Source organism: Coenobita brevimanus, chromosome 97 (assembly GCF_032717465.1).
Source record: "Coenobita brevimanus isolate Jiangsu-jjx chromosome 97, ASM3271746v2, whole genome shotgun sequence".
Classification (NCBI taxonomy): domain Eukaryota; kingdom Metazoa; phylum Arthropoda; class Malacostraca; order Decapoda; family Coenobitidae; genus Coenobita; species Coenobita brevimanus.
In genome coordinates, this window is record NC_137050.1 from 45,397,347 (window position 1) to 45,420,488 (window position 23,142).

General features: G+C 39.9%; 1 protein-coding gene across 1 annotated transcript in view; it reads right to left on the minus strand.

Moving 5' to 3' along the window:
* LOC145413684 (uncharacterized) overlaps positions 1 to 14,660 on the minus strand; it is a 106,061-nt gene extending 91,401 nt beyond the window's left edge. Inside the window, exons 1-3 of the mRNA XM_080283339.1 lie at positions 14,544 to 14,660; positions 9,204 to 9,320; positions 8,165 to 8,281 (exon numbers count right to left, since the gene is read on the minus strand). Of these exons, the coding sequence (XP_080139465.1) occupies positions 8,165 to 8,281; positions 9,204 to 9,320; positions 14,544 to 14,660 (351 nt within the window). The remainder of the gene's footprint in view (positions 1 to 8,164; positions 8,282 to 9,203; positions 9,321 to 14,543) is intronic.
* Positions 14,661 to 23,142: the final 8,482 nt, after the last annotated feature.

A 23,142-nucleotide genomic window follows, 5' to 3' on the forward strand; every position in this document is an offset into this window, starting at 1 on the left:
CAACCTTGTTGCACGCCCACAATGATCATGAACCATTCACTTAGTTGTCCATTAACTCTTACACATGCTTTGCTACCATCATAAAAACTCTTGACAGCACTTAGCAGCTTACAGTCTACACCATAAATGTGCAAAACTTTCCACAATCCCTCTCTGTCTACTATGTCGTATGTTTTTCCGAGATCCATGAATGCCTTAAACACCTTATGGTCCTTCTCACAAGCCTTCTCTGCTATCTGTTTCACTGCAAATACTTGATCCACACATCCTTTGCCACTCCTAAAGCCACCCTGTTCATCACTCACTAGGACTTCTGATATCTCTCTTACTTTCTTTATAACAATTCTTCCATATACCTTCCCTACCACTCTCAATAAACTTATGTCATGATAATTCTTGCACTCACTTTGCTCACATTTATTTTTGTACAGGGGTACAATCACAGCCTTTGTCCACTCTGCAGGCACAGTTTCACTCATCAATGCCTTCTTACGTATCTCCAACAAGCACTTCATTCCACTCTCTCCACTACACTTAAGCATCTCTGCATACACCTCATCAACCCCAGATGTTTTCCCATTTTTCAGCCGTTTCACAGCACTTCTCACCTGTGTGAGTGTCACGTCTCCTAGCACTGCATTCCTTCTCTGCACACCCCCAAAACGAATCATGTTTACAGCTGCTCTGCTCTCTCTATTCCCATTCATCGGGCTTTCAAAATATTCTTTCCATCTGGTCCTTACTTCATCTCCATGGGTTAGTAATCTACCACCTGCATCCTTCACACCATCACATTTCTTTCCGCTTTCAGTTCTACATTTCCGCACGTCTTCCCAGAATAACTTCCTATTTTCAGAGTAGTTTGCATTCATTATTCTTAACAGATCATCATTTTCCTCCTTCTTTTTCCTCTTCACTAGTCTCTTTACGTGCTTCTTGCTCTCGATATACTCAGTTCTTATTTCAACTGAACCCCTATCCTGTAACCACTTTAGCCACTTCTTCCTCTTTTCCTCCACTGCTCTCTTAACCTCCTCATCCCACCATGCCGTACCCTTCTTTTTTGTTGATACGCTTGCCACACCACGCACCACTTTAGCATTAGTCCCTATATGGATTCCACAGGCTGTCCAGATCCATTTCATTCCAGTCCACTGATTCTAACTCGTCCTCTACTTTGGTCCTGTAATCATCTGCCATTCTTTGATCCTCAGCTTCTCAACTTTCAGTCTCTCTACCTGACTGCTCCTCTCTCTCCTGATCCACCTCACTCCTCTCAGCTTGATCTCGCATACCACAATCATATGATCTGACAGACCTCCACATCATCCTCTCACAGCCCTCGTATCAGCAACCATTCCCAACATCGACCTCTCTACGAGCACGTAATCAATCAGGCTTCTTTCAACACGATCCCTGTTTCCTCTATACCATGTATATTTATGTGCATCTTTGTGTTTAAAATATGAATTACAAATGCTCAACCTCCTCTCCTGACACATATCCTTTAGTCAATTCCCATTAGCATTTTCTCCTGGTACTCCATAACAACCCATTATGTCATCCTCAGGATCAGTGCCTACTCTTCCGTTCACATCCCCCATCACGATCATTTTATAGCTCCTGGGCATTTCTCCCACTACTTCACCCAGCTCATCCCAAAACCTGTCTTTCTTTCTCTCACTCCTGTCCTCACATTGTGCATATGCTACAATCACTGCCACTTTCACCTTCTCAAACTTGAACTTGACATAGATACACCTCGAGCTGACACATACTCGTATGTAGTCTCTCATTCCACTCTGCCACACCTCATTCATCAACAAAGCAACTCCTTGCTTACATCTTCCTCTCCCATTCATTCCTGATCTTACACGTTTCACACCCTCCCACTCCTCCACTTTCCATCCTTTCATCTTCGTTTCACACAATGCCATCACGGCATATCTCGCACTCTTGAAGACATTCACCACTTCCATCCTCTTGCTTTCCTCATTCACACCCCTCACATTCCACATGGCCACACTAGTCTGCCCGTTTGGTTGGGAACTGGGCAGGTATTGGGCCCTCCGAGGCTCTCTGAAACAACTGCCATGATTGATTTTGGATAGGGGAATCTGAGGGACACTTAACCCTGCTAGAAACCCCGGTTATATGGTTACCACCCAGCATAGTAAATGGTTTCCTGGGTACAGGAAGCCATTTGGCTTGTCACTAAGTGTAGAGCTCATATGGGATCATTCTACATTGAGTGAGTAGATGATGGGCACTCCCACCTACTTTTTCAGTAGAAGAAATTGGTACTGAACCATCAGAGTGAAAAAGACGAGGGATGGAGGAGGAAGTAAAGTTGTTTGGAAGGTTCTGGGCAGGGGCCAAGAAAATGAGGGAAGAATATGAGTCAATGAGTTCAGAGCATTTAGTATGAAAGAGATTACTCATGGCAGAGTAGAGAACAGACCACAGTTCTGGGCAAAAGCACAAAACGGATGAGATTTAAGAGTGTAATGGGTCCTGTATCGTTTGTAGACCTTCTACTTGTTGTGGACAGCATTTGAACAAGTGTGATGGAACTAAGTTTTTATTTTTTCACTAACCACAGGATAAGAGAAAGGACTGTAAGCTTCCATGCTTCAGAGAATAACCTCTGTAATGTGTGACATACACTCCAGTGAATGTCAGTCATGGAAGCAATAATCAGTCCAGGAAAATCAAGGAAGTACTAACAGAGGGCCTTTCATTCAGCAGAACCAAAGTGTCAGGATTCTATATTATAATAATACAAATCATAATTGATAGGAACATAAATGTGTAGTCTTAAGAAATATATGATAGTCAAGCTAGGTGTGGGAAAGGAAATGTGTTGGCAAATTTATGTAAGGAATGCCAAGACTGCCCTGTGTCACCAGAAACGCTACATACACACAGACACACAGGCTCTTAGAACCCTCACATACGTCCAGCACACGTGACACAAGCTCTCCTATACAAGAAAGGAGGAATTAGGCATGCAGAAGGAAGCGAACGACAGGGGCGAGAGGTTGTCAAGAGAAAGAGTGAAAAGAGGGGTCTAGCAAGACAGAGAGGTAGCTAACGGGACTCTACTCCATTTCACTCGTGTGTGAGAGACTTTGCTTAATCTTTCCAAGATAATAAATTTATAAATAGTCCCATACTCATCTTTACCTCTCCTGTCATTGCATGACAGAGGGAACAAAGATTATCTCTTTACAAACCTACTCACGTATAACTACAGCTCGTCCAAGAGTACAATGTATGCATAACTGATCTACAAAACCTACTACAAGGAGCTACGAAGATACTAGATGATATATCCCACCGCTGCCACCATATCTTGTAGTATCTTTGTAGCTTCTTGTAGTGGGTTTTGTAGATCAGTTATGCATATATTGTACTCTTGGACAAGCTGCAGTTATATGGGAGTAGGATTGTAAGCAGATAATCTGTTCCCTTTGTCATGCAATGACAGGAGACATAAAGATGAGTATGGAATTATTTATAGTTTTATTATCTTGAAAAGATTAACTGAAGTCTTTCACACATGAGTGAAATGGAGCAGAGTCCCGCTGGCTACCTCCCTGTCTCGCTAGACCCCTCTTCTCACTCTCTCTCTTGACAGCCTTTCGCCCCTATCGCTTGCTTCCTTCTACCTGCCTAATTCCTCCTTTCTTGTATGGGGGAGCTTGTGTCATGTGTACTGGACGTATGTGAGGGTTCTAGAAGCCTGTGTGTCTGTGTGTATGTAGCATTTCCGGTGACACATTGCAGTCTTGGCATTCCTTACAGAAATTTGCAAACATTTCCATTCTCACACCTAGCTAGACTATCATGTATTCTTATGACTATTCATTTATGTTCCTATCTATTATGATTAGTATTATTATAACAAAGAGTCCTGACAAAAGTGCCACAGCTGCCAGTTTTAGGAGGGTCCACAGGCCTTACTGGACCGATAGGAAAGATTAATTGATTAGGTTGTGATCGGAGGAGCCCAATGTAGAGATGGGATTACCAGAATAAGCAGAAGGATTAGTTGTAGGAAAGAGGTCAGGTATGTTGGAGCTCTCTCCAAGGTGGACAGGGGTACGTGAAGGGTGTTACACAAGCTGCTTTACGTCAGTAAGGATAGAACTGATGTAGGCTTGTTCATCTGGCGGTTCAGAGAATGAAGAGGAGAAACAAAAGTGGTGGTGAATATTGAAATCACCTGAAATAGAGATTTCATGAAAGAAGCGCCTGATAGGATGTGTTCCATCATAGAAGTAAGATAGTCAAATAAATTTTCAGAGTCAGTAGAATTAGGGAATAGCTACACAGCATAGACATATTTATTCATAAAATGACAGGATAGCGAAAACCAGGGAGGAGAGAAATCAGAAGATTCAAGTTCAGGAACATGAGGAAGATATGTTGTTGCATGCATAAATACAACAGCCATCCTTGGCATCGAAGTGAGTATAGATAAAGTAGGAGGATACAGAAAAGGGTTTGCTATCATTTACCTCAGACAGCTGTGCTTCAGGGAGGATAAGAAGGTGAGGTTTTGAGGAGAAGTGGTGTTCAATAGAGAGAATATTAGATAAAAGGCTACGGTTGTTGCAGAATTGATTACAGAGTGAGTAAAACAGTGGTTGGGTGTAACTATAGATGACACTTACCCCGCTTGTAGAGAACCTACGGCATAGCCCTGAAGAGGCAGTTGCCTGTAGTTGACAGGTCTACTCAGTCAGACAGTTTATTGAACTGATGACCAATACTCAAACCGAAACAGGTGCCAACATTCTACCCAGGTGACAGCATGGTCATGGAAATTACCCACATAAGGAGTATAAGTACCTCACCCGGGCGGCTTCTGAAGAAGTATTGTTTTTGGTCTAGTTTCTTTGTTTGTTTGTTAGCAACAATTTGGAAAAACGGCTGAAAGAAACTGCGTGAAACCTACAGGATATGTGGTCACTGGTCGCTAGTGAAAGTGATTAAATTTGGGAGGTAATTGAGTGACTGTGAAAGGGCAAAATTGAAGGTCACGGATTTTCAGAGGGCTATGACTTGAAAACTGTTAAAGATATATTTACTATTATAAACGTACAGGAACTCGTAATATGGGCTTTCATTTGGCTCTAAACCTTTGACCTTGAATGACCTTGAAAGGTCAAAATCAAGGTCACAGATATTCAGGGGGCTATAACTGGAAACTGGTTAAAGATAGATAGGAAATATTTACTCTTATCAACATAGGAAATCCCATATGGGTCTTTAATTGATACCTTGACCTTTCACAGTAAGTGACCTTGGAAGGTGAAACTCAAAGTCACGGATTTGGAGGGGGCTATAACTCGAGTTTACTGTTTCTCCAGAGAAGTAATAAGATTTTATGCACCAGTATTAGCAGTTTTTGATAATCATTCAAGAAGACTGCACTTCTGATCATCTTACCAATATCCACTATTTTTTTTTGTTTAATCTTTCGGACAACATTAATTTTCCCTTTATAATGGAAGCATTAGTTAGTAGCGGGATTAATTACTGTCCAAGTTTCTGTCAGATATTGAGAATCCTTCCCGTCCCTCTATCCACGTGATCGCAGTCGTACATAAGTATGTCCGTCTCTAACCAAAAATGTTACACATAGATTTTATTGTGGATGTAAGACTTAATGGTGGACCGTGCTATCAACGCTAGGAACTGTAGGTCTACATGTGCCCCTACCTACGGGGACCCCCAGAATGAGCTGATCAAACTTCAAGAGCGTTGAGATAAAAAAGATCGTCTGAAAATCCTCTAGGCAACATATTCGAAAACTATTTTCTCTATAACCTAGAAACAGTGTCAGCAGACAGATTCAATAAAGAAATGTTTCCCTAATGTAACTCCAAAAGGGATTATTTTTTTTGACTCAGACTCTAAGATAAAAAAAAAAAGTCAGTTGCTGATAATAAACATGTGATTAGATAAAAAACATATTAAATTTTACGCAACGTTAACATAATAATATTTTTTTTTCATAACATATGAGGATTTAATGAAACCTTGTCTTTATCACAAATGTGACACAACGCCGAAATACTGTACTGTATTGTAGTAACTTCCACTTTTGGAGCTGTAAGTTCAATATAATAAATTCGGACCTTACAAAATTCCTGTTAATATATAAATGACGAAGAATATATGAACGGTCTTTTTAATAAGGGTTATCGTTGATGTCACTCCGACTGTATATCCTGACCGTTATAATGGACTACTTTACATCATTCCTTTAATAAACAGATGTTTATATTAGGTTATCGGACTGAAATTAATCTCTACGTATACACCTATGAGACTATGAGAGGATGTGAATATACTAGACTGCCCTCTATCCTGCACTTGTCTGGACAACATTTCAGCTCTCATCCCTACGAAATCCATAGTCAGTTGTGGCCTTTATGGATTACTTGTGATAAGTAATAAGTCCAGTAGGTAACCCAGTCTCTCTCTCTCTCTCTCTCAAGGTGACATTAACAGCCAGTTTTATATAATCTATTGCGGTCTCAGAACAGGTCTGGTGGTAGGAGGATTTGGGGCTTGACTATTGTATTCCAGGTCATTTAAGACGATGGGAACCAACTCATGGTTCTAGTGGCTTTTTCATGATGGAGGAAGTTCTGTCAGTCTTTTGGGTTCAACCAGTAGGTAGTAACGTACAGCACTCTCTGATCCGAGATTTAACCCCCCTCCCTCCCCAGCACACACAAAAAGACTTCATTCAGTGTTATTCCACGACCATGTCTAACAGTCTTGATTAACCCTAGAATACATACGCGGGCGTATCACACCCGACGCGTACCCGAGTTCACGTGATCACCGAGTGGGTTATTGTCTGAGACGTCTGGGCATCCAGATACCCTCCTTCCACGTGTTGCCCTAGTAGGGAGAGGTAGTGTTGCTCTGCTCTCTTCGAAGGAAATTTCCATATCGGCGCCCTTGGGTATCTTACACCCATCGTATGTACTCCCGTACATATGTGACACAGAGTTTGTCATATCCAGCAAGTAGTTTGAGTATGATTTCTAAAGTGCTTTTCCTTGCAGGAAGTGAATATTTCTTAGAACACAGATATTTCTTTGTGAACTGTGAAAGCATGGCCCACCATTTCTTGAATGATGAAGAACTTGATAAAATAATGAACACCACTGGGTGCTAAGAATCAGAGTCCACCTGTCCAGTGCCGGGAGTGCCCTGTTCGGACTGACAGGAAGACATGCTTCCGGTGCACCAAATGTTAGAAGGCTGTCTGCCAGGGGCATTATTACCCTGTCTGTGGTGATTGTGAGTCCAAGTAAGTGCTCATGATTTTGAGAATTGGCAAGGAAAATTCGAACAAATTATTTTTCTCACGGCCATACATACACCACAAATGACAAATAGCAACTATTTTGGATTACATACCACTGTGTTTTGCAATTATGAGGTTTCAGTAGTAAAATAATAACATTTACTACTCAAGAAATGACATTTCCTGATAATTGTAAGTTCTATCTTAGTTACCCTCTAAAACAAGGTTGTGGGGGTGGGTGGGTGGTCAAAATCACTGGGTAAAGCCTTAGAGAGATCCAAATACCATGTAGTGTTTAATTTCAAGGGTCTGGAATTGCATGAAAAATTGCCAATCTTCTTACTCCATTTTTTTACTCTAAAAAAAATACTCCATTTTTTGTCTACCTCCACCATGGCCCACCGTGAGTCTGTAAGGATTAGAGTGCCATGTGCTGCAGTGCCCATGACCCAGGAGTGTGTGTGCAAGTGCAGAAGTCCGCAGCACCTGTTTCAAATTTTCCACATATTTTTTTTTAGTTACATCAGAATTTTTCCCCATTTTTGATACTTTTTTTCAAGTTACCACTTAACCTTTAAGATATCATACAAACTCATTTACATAAGGTTCAAGTGAAAGTACAAAGCTTGTATTTTTTTATATATGTACTTGGTTTTACTAAATTTGGATTTTCACATAGGTGTATGACTTTCCGAAAAATGGGTTTATCAAACCCAGCGTATGTAGTAAGATGCAGTAAAATTAGCGTATGTGTTCTAGGGTTAACAACCTTGAATTTCGTTATCTCGGAAACTCACATCAGGTCCCTCATTATATGCTAGTACTCACCGATGGACAATTTCTCTCGTCACTTCCATCACCACAATCGTCGTCTCCGTCACATCTAAAGCATTCTTTGACGCAGTTGCGGTTGTCACACATGAAGTAGTCATCTTGGCATCTTATCTGTGAGAGGCAATATGTAGGAACTGCTAATCTATTGTACTTTGAAATTTAACTTTTATATTAAAATGTTGCAATAATACAAGCCGTGACTATGAAACAAAATTTTACTTTATAATGATGCAATCAAATTCAGTATAAAATTGTGGTGATAAAAGGCATGACAAATCTTTAATCTTGAGATGCTATGCTTCGGGTAATGAAGCTGTTAGTAACAGTTGGGACATTTTCCTTTGAAAATCGTCTCATTTCTCGGAATTTAAAAGGCTGCCAGGGTTAGTTGGTGCTTGGACTTGTTTTTTATACTTACTTAATAAACTTTTGGCATTTTCGTGGTCAGAACAACTCTCGTATTTCATTCCACCTAGCATCAATCAGTTTTCTGTGCCGAGAGAAGCCAAAGGAACCACATCGTTAAATGGGCAAAAGTCAGAGTTAATATAGTTATGTTAGAATCCTTCGAAAAGTTGGAGTCTGAGATGCAATGCTTTTAGGTGAAATCCAGAAACACCACTGCTACTTGTATTTTAAGGATTCAAGAGGACTCGGCCAAGAGATACAGTTAACTGGAATATGGTCCAGGCATTCTGTGACAGAGTTTATAAACCAATTTCAGTAACAGTTTCATCCTGATCATTAGAGGAGAATTTATATAGCGGCTAGTGAGGCTGAAGCCTCAGGCTCAAGCTTGTTAAAAGGGTTCTGTTGCATAATGCAATGGTAACAATATGCTTTGCTTTGTTTTGATCGTTAAAAAAAAAGGAAATACAATGGGAACACTTTCCTTTATGTTCTTTGACACTGTGAGGTATAGGAATAGTTTATTACTGTAAAAATGTATATACGAGTATGACGTAAATACATGAACGAGTATGTATGTACTTAAAATGACTAAGCATCTACAAATAGTACTGAAAAATCTCACCTGCACACAATCAGTCTCGTCACTTTGGTCACCACAGTCGTTGTCGCCATCACACTTGAAGGATGCGGGGATGCACACGCTGTTCGTACACTGGAATTGGTCAACGTCACATCCTCTCTGTGAGTGGCGACATCATAAGATGTGGTCAGGAATTGGAGTTGTTCTCTGATATGTGGTTGTTTGGTCATAGTGAGAAATGTAATCAACGATGATTTACATGCCTGAACTTCGTCAGATTGGCCTGGGAGGAAGGGAGAGTCCCGGAGGATTGGAAGTCAGGTATAATTATTCCCCTGTACAATGAGAAAGGGGAAAAAGAAGTGTGTGGTAATCATAGGGGCATTTGTCTTCTTAGTGTAACAGGAAAAGTATACGGTAGGATACTTATTGACAGAGTTAGGGAAATAACAGAGGAATTAGTTGGAGAAGAACAGGGAGGCTTTAGGAAGGGAAGAGGTTGTGTAGATCAGATATTCATTATTAGATCTTTAGTGGAAAAGATTCTAGAGAAAGGAAAGATGATGTATGCAGCCTTCATGGATTTGGAAAAAGCATATGATTGGGTGGATAGACAAGGATTGTGGAAAGTATTAGGTATATATGTAGTAGATGGGAAGTTGTTGAATGCTGTGAAGAATATGTATGATGGTGCTAAGACTGCAGTGCGTGTGGATAGTGAACTGAGTGTGTTTTTCTGTTTGAAGGTTGGATTGAAACAGGGATGTGTCATGTCTCCATGGCTGTTCAATCTGTATATGGATGGGGTTATAAAAGGGATACAAGGTAGGGCAGTGGATGTTGGAGTGGCCCTGGTGAGAGAGGGCAGTGTTTGGAAACTCCCTGTACTGTTGTTTGCAGATGATACTGTGTTGTTCAGTGAAAACGAAGGGGAGCTGCAAGGCTTAGTGAATGAGTTTGGGAGACTGTGTAAGAAACGGAATCTAAAGGTGAATGTAGGGAAGAGTAAAGTTATGGTCTTCGAGAGAGGTGAAGTCAGTGAATGCACAGTGAGGTTGGATGATGAGGAAATGGAAAATGTGAGTAAGTTTGAGTACTTGTGCAGTGTGATGAGTAAGGATGAAAGTCTGGAGGGTGAAATGCTTGAAAGGTACAACAAGGAAGAAAGGTTGCTGGTTCTTTGAAGACAGTGATAAGAAACAGGGAAGTGAGCATGGAAGTGAAAAAGTTATTACATGACAGTATTGTATTACCAACTCTAACGTATGGAAATGAAGCTTGGACGTTGTTGGAGGGACGCAAGTCAAGAGTGAGAGCAGTGGAAATGTGTTATTTGAGAGGAGCCTGTGGAGTCACATGGAAAGACAGACTGACAAATGAGGATGTGAAGGAGCGTTGTGAGTGGATGTGGATGTGATAGGAAGCGTTAGGAGAAACACACTGAGGTGGTTTGGCCATGTGGAGAGGATGGAGAGTGAGAGACTGACGAGGAGAGTGTATGTGAGTGAGGTGGAGGGGGAGAGAGAGTGGGGAAGGCCAAGGATGAGATGGAGGGATGGAGTGGAGAGGTATTTGAGAGAAGGGGGTGTGAATTGGGAGCAGGGCAGTGAAATGGCGCGGGACAGGGTGACGTGGAGGCAGTTTGTTTGTGGCCACCCCGTATAAGGGATTAAGGCTTTTGGCAATAAACTTCGTCTAGGAAAAACAAGCCCTAAAATCAAGCATGACGTTCTAGTGAAGGTATGGGATGCTTTGAGCAGACATTGACAGTATTCTAGGACATCACATTTGATTTCTAGGAAATGGACGTCTACATTGAAGATGTGGAACGTGTCTGAGTTCACCCGATGCGAATTTTGATACATAATAGTAATATTTCACACCTTAATGCTGTTAGAGATCTCCCCAAATGGCGAAAGTAGCCCGCACAGATCTCCCCAGTTGCTGAGGGATACTTTTTACGTCCCAACCTGTACTATAGTAGCATATAGAGATTTCTCCATATGGTGAGGGTTACTCTTTCACATTCCAGCCTGTACCACAGTAGCTTACAGAGCTCTCCCCAAATGATGAGAAATACTTTTGTTTTTTACATCCCAACCTATAGGCTACTATAGTAGCCTATAGAGATCTCCCCAGATGGTGATAGATACTTTTTTTACAGCCCAAAATGAACATTTCTTAACACTCTTAAGTGAATTTCGGCTGAATTAAGTTGTCCTTGCTCTCACTTGGACAAATCAGTTTTTAAAATGATTATTTCTCACACAGTGTAAAACAAAGTGTAATATCAATGGTTTCTAAGACAAAGGGCACACTCGGGATTTGAATCCTGATTCCGTCCGCCAGTATTGCGCTGGTGTATTGTCTAGGACAAGTTGTGACCTTGTGAGTGTCTCTGATCAGTGATAATAAATAGGAAATATGATAGTTTAGCTGGGTTTGGAAGAAGCTGTTTCTCTTCACAGACACTGGACGACTCTGGCATTGGCAAGCCATGGGTGGGATTCTTATACATAATTATGATCTAGTCCATGTCGCAACTTGGATTTTCTGTCGCAGGAAGAACAAAATACACCGGAAATTTCTGCACCCTCCTTATCTTGTTCTTCCTACATAAACAGATACAACAGACGATGATATACTTTTCGTAACCAAAGTAGTGGAGTATTTTTTGTAAGATAATCAGAAGACATGAGAAGACTTTCTTGTTTCCTCCCGCTTCCGTTGCGGCAGAAGCATAACCTAATTACGGCACGAAATTGCTCATAAATTTGTTTGTGAATCCAGTCCCAGGTCAATGTTATTAAGCTACTAACTCAATCAGGAATTTCATCATTGTGTGTGGGTCACAGTATTTTATTTATATATTCACTCTTATTTTTCTTTTCAGAATACACCACGATGTACAGTAGGTCTCTCTCTCTCTCTCTCTCTCTCTCTCTCTCTCTCTCTCTCTCTCTCTCTCTCTCTCTCAGAGACAGGTAATGTCGCCTTTTACGTATACAGAAAGTCAAGCGATGATTTTTAAAAACTTCCTTCAGAATGTGCCACTAATGATCATACTATTTTGTAGTAATGTGCATTTCATACGTCAATTAAAATCCTATTTTAAAAAAGTAATAACTGAAACACAAACAAATCTAGATTATGTTATAAAAAGCTGGGTTAAGGGTCAGGGAGGTAACACAATCACCTTCAAACAAGGAAAATAACTCCAGTGGTCTCTTGTCATTTGACTGCAATATTATGCATGATGTAGGGACCTTTTTGGATTAAAATCGTCCCATTCCCTGAGTGACGACCGAAAAAGAATTCAAAGGCTGCGGGGGTTACTAGGTGCTCATATAATCCACTTTTGGCATTTTGAAGTTTCAGTATTGCGAAAGTGATATATATATATATATATATATATATATATATATATATATATATATATATATATATATATATATATATATATATATACAGAGAGAGAGAGAGAGAGAGAGAGAGCGTGCGAGAGAGTTTCTTTGGCACGTGTCTTGCAAAAATTTTTTGGCATCTCCGACAACTGGCAGACGAATTGGTCCCAAAGGTCTCAGTCGCGGCAATATGTGGATATATCCTGTCTGACCTATTATCTCCATTATTCTTGTCTATGAACTACCAGACTGGGTTTAGTCTGTGTTCAGTGGATATGGCACGATCAATATTCAGTTGCTGATAATTGAGATATTTGAAAGCTGTAAATTATATCAACAAATCAATTGCTCTAATGTCTGGTCTTCTACACGTATGTAGAAGTAATTAGATTTTTTTTTAGAGACACTAACGCTGTTATGTTAAACCGCATTTTTAAGTCTGGCGGTCGATTTACAAGCAGCTATACAAGAAATGGAACAAAAAACTGACGGAGAAGAGAGTAAGGTGAAGTAAATATAATAATTATGATATAAGCACTCTGATGTGGAAACTAGCAGTGGAATCTATAAATGCAAGGATGAGGATAAACATAAATATAGCAAATAACAAAACTGATAGCATATATTATGCAGTCATGTACTTTCTGTACTCCCACTCAGAACAGAAGGTCCAGCTGTGCATGTAACTATAGAGTTTATGGTGGGACAAAGATAACAGTAGTTACAATAGGTCTGTTGGGTGAACTGAGGCATACCTTGTCTCGATTACAATAATTTGTGACAAGCTACATGGGGATTGTTTTCGTCTGATCAATATATGATAAGTATAAGTGTATGTGTATTTTATATCTTTACTAGTTATTGAAATATATATACAAAATACTCAGTCACAATATGATATAATTGGCCTGTTTTTCTGCCATGAACCGAGTTTCCCTTTGAAACTGTCTTTCCAGTAGACTTATATTTTTCCTTGGATCTGTTTACCACCTGGGACAAATTTCCCCCTTTACCTATGTTCTCACCTTGAGGAAATGCCAAATATAGCATTATATTGGTTAAAATCTTAGTCTAAAATATTTAATCCGAAATAAATTTGGCATAGTTTGAATATAATTGAAAATTAACAGTTTAAAAGTTCCTCATTACGCATAGAAACTAATAAATGGGACTGGAACAATAAGAATTATGCTAAAGTTATTCGTGGTTTGAATTATATTTCGCTGTTTTAAACAAGTGGGAAAACACTGACGTTTGATTTTTTAATGTATTAGACTGGAAATCATTCCTTTGCCAGGAAAAACTACAGTTACTATAGAATTCCTTTGAACTTTTAGTATGCTGTGATTTTTAATAAATTCTTTGTGCAACTATGTATCGTGTACACAGTTGAGATTGAAGTTTAGCTATTTCTGCATATAGTGTTAGCTTACAAGAATCTCTAAAAATATTTGCTTATTCAGCTTATGCTTGAAAAGTTGGGATAATGAACGAAACTTTGGAAGAAGATGACAGACATATTGCTTTTAAAAAACATGGTCATATGCAGTACTGATTATACCAAATATTGAAATGTATATCCATTATAAAGTATTCAGCTACTGAAAATAAACATAAGTTTAATAGTATTTTATGAAATTTGGCATTTTTTTGTAAATTAAGCATTACCCTGTACATGAAAGTATGTTCACCGTGGAAAATATTGAATTTGCACTTGGATCTATAGTCTCTCCTGGACCTCTTACATATTTGCCCATTGTAGCCTACCTATGTTCCTGCTTGGGCCATTTTCCCCAGGGACACAATCATTTTCCCTTGTTGAATTCTTCCCACCGTGGACTCAGTTCATTCCCTGGCCCTACTTTCCTACAACCACCACCTACCAAACCACCCCAAACACCCTGGCCACCCACATGCCTATCTTGATTTTTCGTCCCATTCATTCCACACTACTTAGCCACCTGTCCACCACACTCACCCTACACACCCACCCGATACCACCCCACTGTTTTCGCTCTGCCTGCCCTCCAATCCGCTCCACCCACCCAGCATCATATTCTTTATCCTCCTCAACCTCCTGCACCCCAGTACCCATTGCACCATGCCCAACCGAGGCCACAGAATAAGAGAAGGCCTGGTCATTTGTCAGTGACGTCAGCAAGTCTAGTACTACTGCGCGCCCTGAAAGGCTGCTCTCTCTCTCTCTCTCTCTCTCTCTCTCTCTCTCTCTCTCTCTCTCTCTCTCTCTCTCTCTCTCTCTCAGGATATGAACTAAAACAACAAATTAAAAATTGGGTAATTACATATTTTTTTTACTACTTCAACTTCCATCAGACCTTCTTTCTCGGTGGCCTCGGCTCAACCAACCACATCACTTACCCTCACCACCTCACCCATCCATCCAGTCACTCATCCCACTCATACACCCAGCAATCTATCCACTCGAGCACATAGTTCTACCATAATGATGGTCTCTCTCTCAGAAACATGCATGCGTGTGCATATCAAACTGGTATCCGCGCACGCACCGAGAGTCTACTCGAGGAAAAGTACGTCCCCGTCAGAGCTACAGTAAGAATCTCCCCCGAATGAGCCCAGATATCTCAGTCTTTTTCTTTTTCTCTCTTCCTCATATAACATCAATACATAAAGTTCCCCTTCCTCGCAAATCTTCCGTCCTTTTACTTATTTAGAGGAGATCACAATGTGGCTACAAGTGATACACAACATCAAAATGCCCGAGTATATCTAACTGCAGTGCATAGCTGCTTGTAGTGTACAGAGAGGCTATAATGGTGAAAACAAACTGTATGTATCAGCTGCAATAATATGTTTACCCAATTGTCTTATTTTAGTATCTTCTTGCTAAGTGATTAACATATTCTCAGATCACCAAAATATAATGTGGGAATAGCTCTGCCAAGTGCATTTTCAGTGGGTAACAGAAGTAAACAGTTTATAGCTAAGTTTATTATTTACTGCCTTATATATTATGCTTCAGCAAAAGCGAGATCACTAACTGTCTTTAACCCTCCATAACATACTCAAACTCACCGGTGGACAGTCCCTTTCATCACTGTTGTCACCGCACCGTGTTGCCAACCATGGGGAATTATTCCCAGGTTTAGGGAATGCGGGGTACAAATGGAGAAATGGGGAAATCGGTTTTCAATTTGGGGATTTTTTGCCAATGGCAGGATATTTAATCTATATACTGAGCTGTAGAAATTGAAATAGGTTATCTATAACACTCGTAATTTCAGAGTGACTTTAAATTTTCTATAATGAAACAATGGTACATCTGTTTTTACTTATCAATTAAGTCGATATTTCGTGTACATTCGAATGAACGAAAATGGGTGACAACAGGAGCAGTAGCACAAGCAGCAGCAGAGACCATCAGAGTAATAATAATGATAATGATGCCTTACACAAACCATACCCATTATTATTATTCTTGTCCAGAAGTAACTGTACAGAAAAAGAAATTAAACATACCCTAAGTTAACTCAAGTGTAATTTGAATGATGTTAGTTTGAAATGTTTTTCTTCATAAGTCAAGGATACCTTGATGAAGCAAAATCTATATTTGTTTCGTATTATTGCATATTCCAAGGCTAACCCAAAACCAATATGGGTGATATTGTTTCTACCATTCATATGTGAAGTGTAACACTACCCAAGAGTATACTGTTGATACTATATGCCTAATGTACGTCATAACCCAAAAAGTACATTACGTCTACAGCCATTGTTTTTATTTCCCTCATAATAATAGTTTACACAACTAGACAAACCTGTATTTTAATCAGTCAGTTGTGAATAACCGTTTCTTCTTAATATGTTTGCAATTTTCTGTCTATTAGACTACACCTGTACAATAATAATTAAAGATTATAATATATTATTACTGGATGGGGAATTCTGGGGAATTTCAGTCTGGAAGTATGGGGAATTTTGGTCATCACTGGTTGGCAACACTGTCACCGCAGTCGTTGTCACCGTCACACTGGTAGGACGAACGAATGCATTTGTTGTTTTCACAATGGAATCGGCCATCAGCACACTGTGTGTGGGGACATCACATTATTTGTCAAAATTTATACTACTAACATGGGCACTAGGCACTGCCCGGGTAAAACCTATGATCATGCATACCGGCATTGCCCGATACCCTGAATGGCCAATATCCGTGTGGGAGAAGATCCCCTGGTTTCTCATTTTACCCACAGAACCTTTGTTCCTCCTTGGGTCCATTTCTTCGTGGACTTATTCCTACCATAGACCTATTTTCCCACTATACACCCCTCCACCAGCCCTGCCAATCCACCCCACCGATCTGTCCAGCCATCTGACTCACAGTACTCGTAGCTACATGGTTGTAGATGAAAAAACTATATATACGGTAAATGACTACCATGTTTCCAACGTGCTGACTTGATTTTTTTCTAATTAGTTCTGATCTTTGGTATCAGGTCTTCCAATACTATCTATCTACCTATGTTTAGTCAGACACCTTAATCCCGTAAGGGATGGCCACAAAGAAATCGCCTTCTTGTCATCCTGTCTCCTGCCATTACGCTGCCCTCATCCCAACTCACACACACCCTCTGTCATATACCTTTCCATTCCATCCCTCCATTTCATCCTCGGTTTCCCCCTCCCTCTCCCACGCTCCACTTGGCTCACATACACTCTCCTCATTAGTCTTTCGCTCTCCATGGTCTCTTTATGGCCAAACTACCTCAATGTATTTTCTTAACACTTTCTATGACATCCACATCAACACCACAACTCTCCTTCACTTCCTAATTTGTGAATCTGTCACTTCATGTAACGCCACATGATACTCTCAAATAACTCTTTCCCACTAGTCTCCCTCTTGACTTGTGTCCTTCCAACAAGGTCCAAGCTTCACTTCTATACATTAGAATTGATATCACAATTCTATCATGCAGTGATTTCTTTACTTCCATGGCCGGTTCCCTATTTCTTATCATTGTTTTCAAAGAACCAGCAACCTTTCATCCCTTTTGTAGCTTTCTGAGCACTTCACCCTCTAAACTTCCATCCTTACTCATAACACTACCCAAGCGCTTAAATACATTCACTTTTTCTATTTCCTCACCATCCATCCTCACTGTGAGTTTAGTGACTTCATTTCTCTCTAAGACCACAGCTTTACTTTTCCGTGCATTATGTCATTAGATTCCGTTTCTTACACACTCTCCCAGCCTCATTCGCCGAGCCATGCAGTTCCCCTTCGTCTTCCCCCAAGAGTACAGTATCATCTGCAAACAACAGAACAGGAAATTTGCAAACGCTGCCCTCTCCTATTAGGGCCGCTCCAATACACCAATGGTAATATCCTCCTTTAAATTCGTTGTAAAAGGTTACACCTAATACAGCTGTTGGGAAAGATCTGCATGGATCGTCCTCGGTTTCCATAGATGACAGACAGACAGGCAGACAGACAGAAATTCATTTTCGTGGAGAGAGAGAGAGAGAGAGAGAGAGAGAGAGAGAGAGAGAGAGAGAGAGAGAGAGAGAGAGAGAGAGAGAGAGAGACGCGGTAGATAGATATATAGATAGATCGATACATATATAGTAATAGCTTGAAAGAAAAATAGATAGCTAGATATATGTTAAATAGACAGACAGATAGATATACAATGTCCAGTCTGTGTGTTGAATGTGAATAAAGTGAAAGACCAAAAAAAGTGGAAAGAGATAAGGGTAAAGAAATGAGATGAGGAAGATAAAGAACGGTTGGAGGCGATATAGAGGAAAATTAGGTAATTAGATTTTGGTCATCTCGTGATCACTATGGTCTTCTTATTAAAAAAAAGCGAAGCCCAAAAGAAAGGAAGAGGGTGCTGATATTTATCCCTTCATTTATTTGTATGTGTTTTAAACCTCGAAAGTCTCACCTACAAAATATACCATTTCTAGTGCACATGGACTGTATTTTATCACCCCGACTATACACACACCGTCCACATGCATACTTTGCCAATATGGATGATGGTGCTGGCTACCACTATCCATCTCCCCGAGGATAAGGTCCTGGAGGTTTCCCGCTAATTATTGACTGTTACAGTTACCTTTATAATGGCAAAGGACTTTATGTGGGTGGACAGTCTAAATATAGACGGAAGAAAGAGTGAAATTGGGGAAACAAAGAATTGATAAAGTATATACGAAAAAAAAGAAAGTATGAGTGAAAAAAAAAAAAAATCTGTGAAAATGAGGACGGGGTGGAGGTGGGATAAAGGAATGGATTCCCAGACACTCATGAGTGGTACAGTACATTCTCCACAACACTGCTTCCAAACCTGGCTTCCTGGGGGGGCACGGTATATTTTTTTGGGGAGGAATGATGTATTAAGTAACTGGATTGACTGGTGAGAGAACTTAATTTATAATATATTTTTTCTGAGTCATTATTTGTGAAAAATCTTTTTTCTCCAAACATCTTGCAGAGCATAAATGGAAGCAATGCAAATTAATCCCTAGAATTCTGAAGTCACTAGTTTGACACAGAACAATTGGAGAGATCCTGGCGAAGTTTGGGGTAAGACTGAGAAGCAACAGTCTATTGGCTTCATGTTTGTTTCTGTTGGTCTCGTCTGCTTGTCTGTTCATGGTATTTTTCTAATCTGTGAAGCTCCAAACAGAAATATATATTACTATTTCCGTACGGAAAATAATCTCTTCATTGTCCTTACTGTTTCTTGACCAGCTTATAGCAAAAATGCAATTTCACCAGTAACACTGAATTCCCAGTTTACTTTCTAATTGTCGTTTGACGTGCATAGCATGTATATCTTTGTTCAATTACGGGAGTTGTTAAAATTTTAAATCAAATAAACCCATCTAAGCAGAGTTCCTTTGCCTCTTCAGAAGGAGATGGGGCTATGCCTACTCTCGTATTTTGCCATTGTGACCACAGAACGGAAATGCTTGGTTCTAATGCTCTATAGGAAAACGTTCATTGTAAAACCAAGGCAGTTGTATCTGCAAAAACATAGCAGTCGTATCACCTGTAAATTTTTTTGGTGCAAAAATTGCTTTCTTTTATTCATTAATCACTACACACTAGGATTTTAATTTAAAAAAATGCTCAGTGATTACAGTGATTGCATTAAACTGAAGATATATCTATCTCTGTTGCGGATTAACTTGCAAAATGAGAGTGACTGCTATGACGTGTCTCACTGGTAACTTATACCCATTACTTACCAGCTAAGAAGCATTTGTTCTTTCCAAATGATCGAACACTGTTTGTACTCATCCTTCAAAAACGTATTTAAACAGCAACTCTCACTTATATCTTTATTCTACAGTGTATCCTGCAGTTGGTGTCTATATAATCTGGTATATTAAAGTGTCCCTCACAAGTTCACAACTCTGAAACATTTATCAACTTTCTGTATGTCCTAAGTTTCTGATCTTTTCAGTGGAAAAGAAGGGTTAAGACTGAGACAGACAATAAGTTAGAAAATTGGAAAAACAGACAATGTATAAAGCTATGAGGCCTAAGCACCTTGTGATTTTGTCACATCATCCAGTGACACCCACTTACACCCAACATTATTTTAACATTACATAACACCTACCGGTACTGTATGTTTGTTTTTTGGCTTATTTGCTTATGTCATGCTACTCAATTATGTGCTTGTAGAATGCAAGATTCACACACATTACGCAGCAAAAAGATTGTATTAACTGATCCTCTAATATGAAGATAAATTTCAATTCTCCACCTCCAACTCTTTCTCGCTTTTTCTAGAGCCTTATCTAAAACTTAACACCTCTCCATATTCCTTTTTTCCTTCCTCCTTTCCACTCTGATGCTTCCGTAGATTTTTCTTCTACGAACAAAACTGAATTCTGTCCAACACATCTCCGTTTATTCCATTGTACATGAATCTTGTGTTGTTCCTCCGTTTCCTCCCTCCAATAACTTATTTATGTTCAGCATTGTGATTTCATCAGAAGATGAACATTCTGCCATTACTTGCACCAGTATTAGTAAGATATATAGTCATCATGAATTCCCTCCCGTTGCTTTCAAGATCTGTGCTTCCATGCGGATCATGCCTAACCCAGCCTGGGCAAACTCTTTTGCCTTTGTCTGTTACCTTGTATGTTTCGTTCTTGCTGACAGTTCCCATGTACAGTATCATCCAACTTCTTTATATTCTTGCATTTTTTCTCTTATACCTTCTTTCTGACCACAAGTGCGGGATTCACTAGGGACGTTCTACTGGCAGTTTTCTTACCCTCCCGATCCATTCTTCGTCATCTTTGATTTCTAACTCTGGCAAATCCTTTGCCATTACATTTGCCATATCAAATACTTTCGATCGTCTGGCAAAAATCTTTTTCTAAACTGACTCTTACAGCTTCTTTCCGTTCATTTGTGCTTCCATTTCTACTTCCATTCAGGCCATTTCCTTGCTGTAATTGTGGACGACCACTGTTTCCCCTCTAAAGCTCTTTCTAAGGGGTCAGCTCTGTCATCAACTCTCGTCTATTCATGAACGATTTGAGGTGTATATCTAATTCTATCCGCTCATATGCTGAAGAATACTACTCATCACATTTCCATCCACTTTTCTCAGCATCTATCACATTGGTTGTTTCAGCAATCACGGAATGAGGCAATGACACACCCAATGTCTAATTAGACTCTCATTCCTGATTGGGGTCAAAGAAATCTTGATGTTTCTAATGCATGAAAAAAAATGAGTTCGTAAATCTTTTGACCTGCCAAAGTCTTGCTCAGGAATATCCACAAATATTCACCAATACACAGCTCAGCCTTTCATTATCTCTTAGTATCCTTTAAGATTCCTTCTTTTGGGACCAACCATGGAGAAATCATATCATCTCCCTTGCATATTTCACATATAAATTCACTTGTAAAGGGATTTTATTTGCCCCTGTGTGGAGTACAACTCATATGTGTGAGTGGGCTCCCCATGAACAAGTCTGAGAATCATGGTTGAATCAAATTGTCTTTCTTTTTGCTGTATTGTATCTGTCTCTTTACCGTCGCCATTTCAATAGCCAGTGTTTACCTAGCACGATCATCATCATTTTAACCAATTCCGACGAAATTTTCTAGCTTGTGGGAAGTGTTAAGAGGGAAGAAATGCGGCGATTCAGTTATGTAGAAAACTAGTCAAACGTACCGTAAGGTCGCAAGGCATGTTCAGAGTCTGACCCATGTGAGTAAGTATAATTGTTAACAAAATAACTTAACAAGACTAAATCCGATTTCAACCAAACTTGGTGGAATGGTTGGGGGTTATCGATTGGGTAAGGATATGGTTTTCTAGGACAATGTCAAATATAAAGGTCATAACAGAAGGTCAACATACACAATTATTATCCAGTTGAAATAATACTTTTTGAAACGGTTATGGAAGGGTAGAAATATATGAATTCAGTACTGAGTATATTCAAAGGTAATATCACAGAGAAAAATCAAAGGCTTACATTATATGGCAATGTCAATCCAAACAGTTTTTATCTTATTTGAATGACACATAGTGAAGGATTAAGGGTCAGGCATGAATGATGCAAACTGGTCTTTAGAACAACCAAATGTGAAGGACACAAGGTCGATGCTTATGTTTTTGTGTGAACTAAATCACTGAAACATTTTTATTTGATTTGGATGAAACTTCGAAAATCGCCCAAAAGTTGGATGTGCTGTTATTTTAGAACAATAGGTTAAAGGTCAAGGTCACATGACAAGGTCAAGTTAAAGCTTTCATCCGATACAGAGTAAGCTGTGTGGAAGTACTAATGTTAAGTTCAGAAAACAATCAAGCATTTAAAGTTCAAGGTCATAGGAAAAGGTCAGAGTTACTGGGGAATGGCAATTCAAAGTTTATTTATTTTTCCTCATCTGAATCAAGGTTGTTAGTAGGGTTAACCTGGAAAGCTTGGATGCAGGCATAATACATCTAAAAACTGGTGCTTGTAGGACCATGAGTGATAGCCATTTTTGATTTGTACATTTCGGCAGTGTTTGAAGTCATTCCCATTTTCTATTGTGTCCAGTGAATGGTGCAGTCATACAGGAGGTTGGTGAGGCTCAGCGAAAATGCCATTGTTCCTCAGGAAACGGGAGGAGTAGAGACAATAATGTATGATTCCCTTTAATCTTATTTGCTTGTAGCTGCTTTAGTCCATTCACCCCCCGCTAAGAGGGGGTCACCTTGATGCAGTGGTGGGGCTTGAAGCGTGGCTGGCAGTACCATCTACTCTGGAGGTGTGCCTACCTTTGTAGGTTTCGGCATATGTCAGCCTCGTGGACCAAGCACCCACTACATCAATGATGGCAGAGGCATGCTGATGATGTTAGTCCCTCTCCATTTGTCACCTACAATGGGAGTGTTGCCTCCCCACATGTTTACCATGCACGGCGTCCCGTAATCCTAGGAGATGGGAGTCCTGGGAGTTGAGTGATGCTGCATGATGCACCCTGCAGCTAGCAATACACCTCTTTGGGTCCCTTCTTCCAGATAGAAGGGCGGCCTGGTTGAGCCTAACCAGGTCAA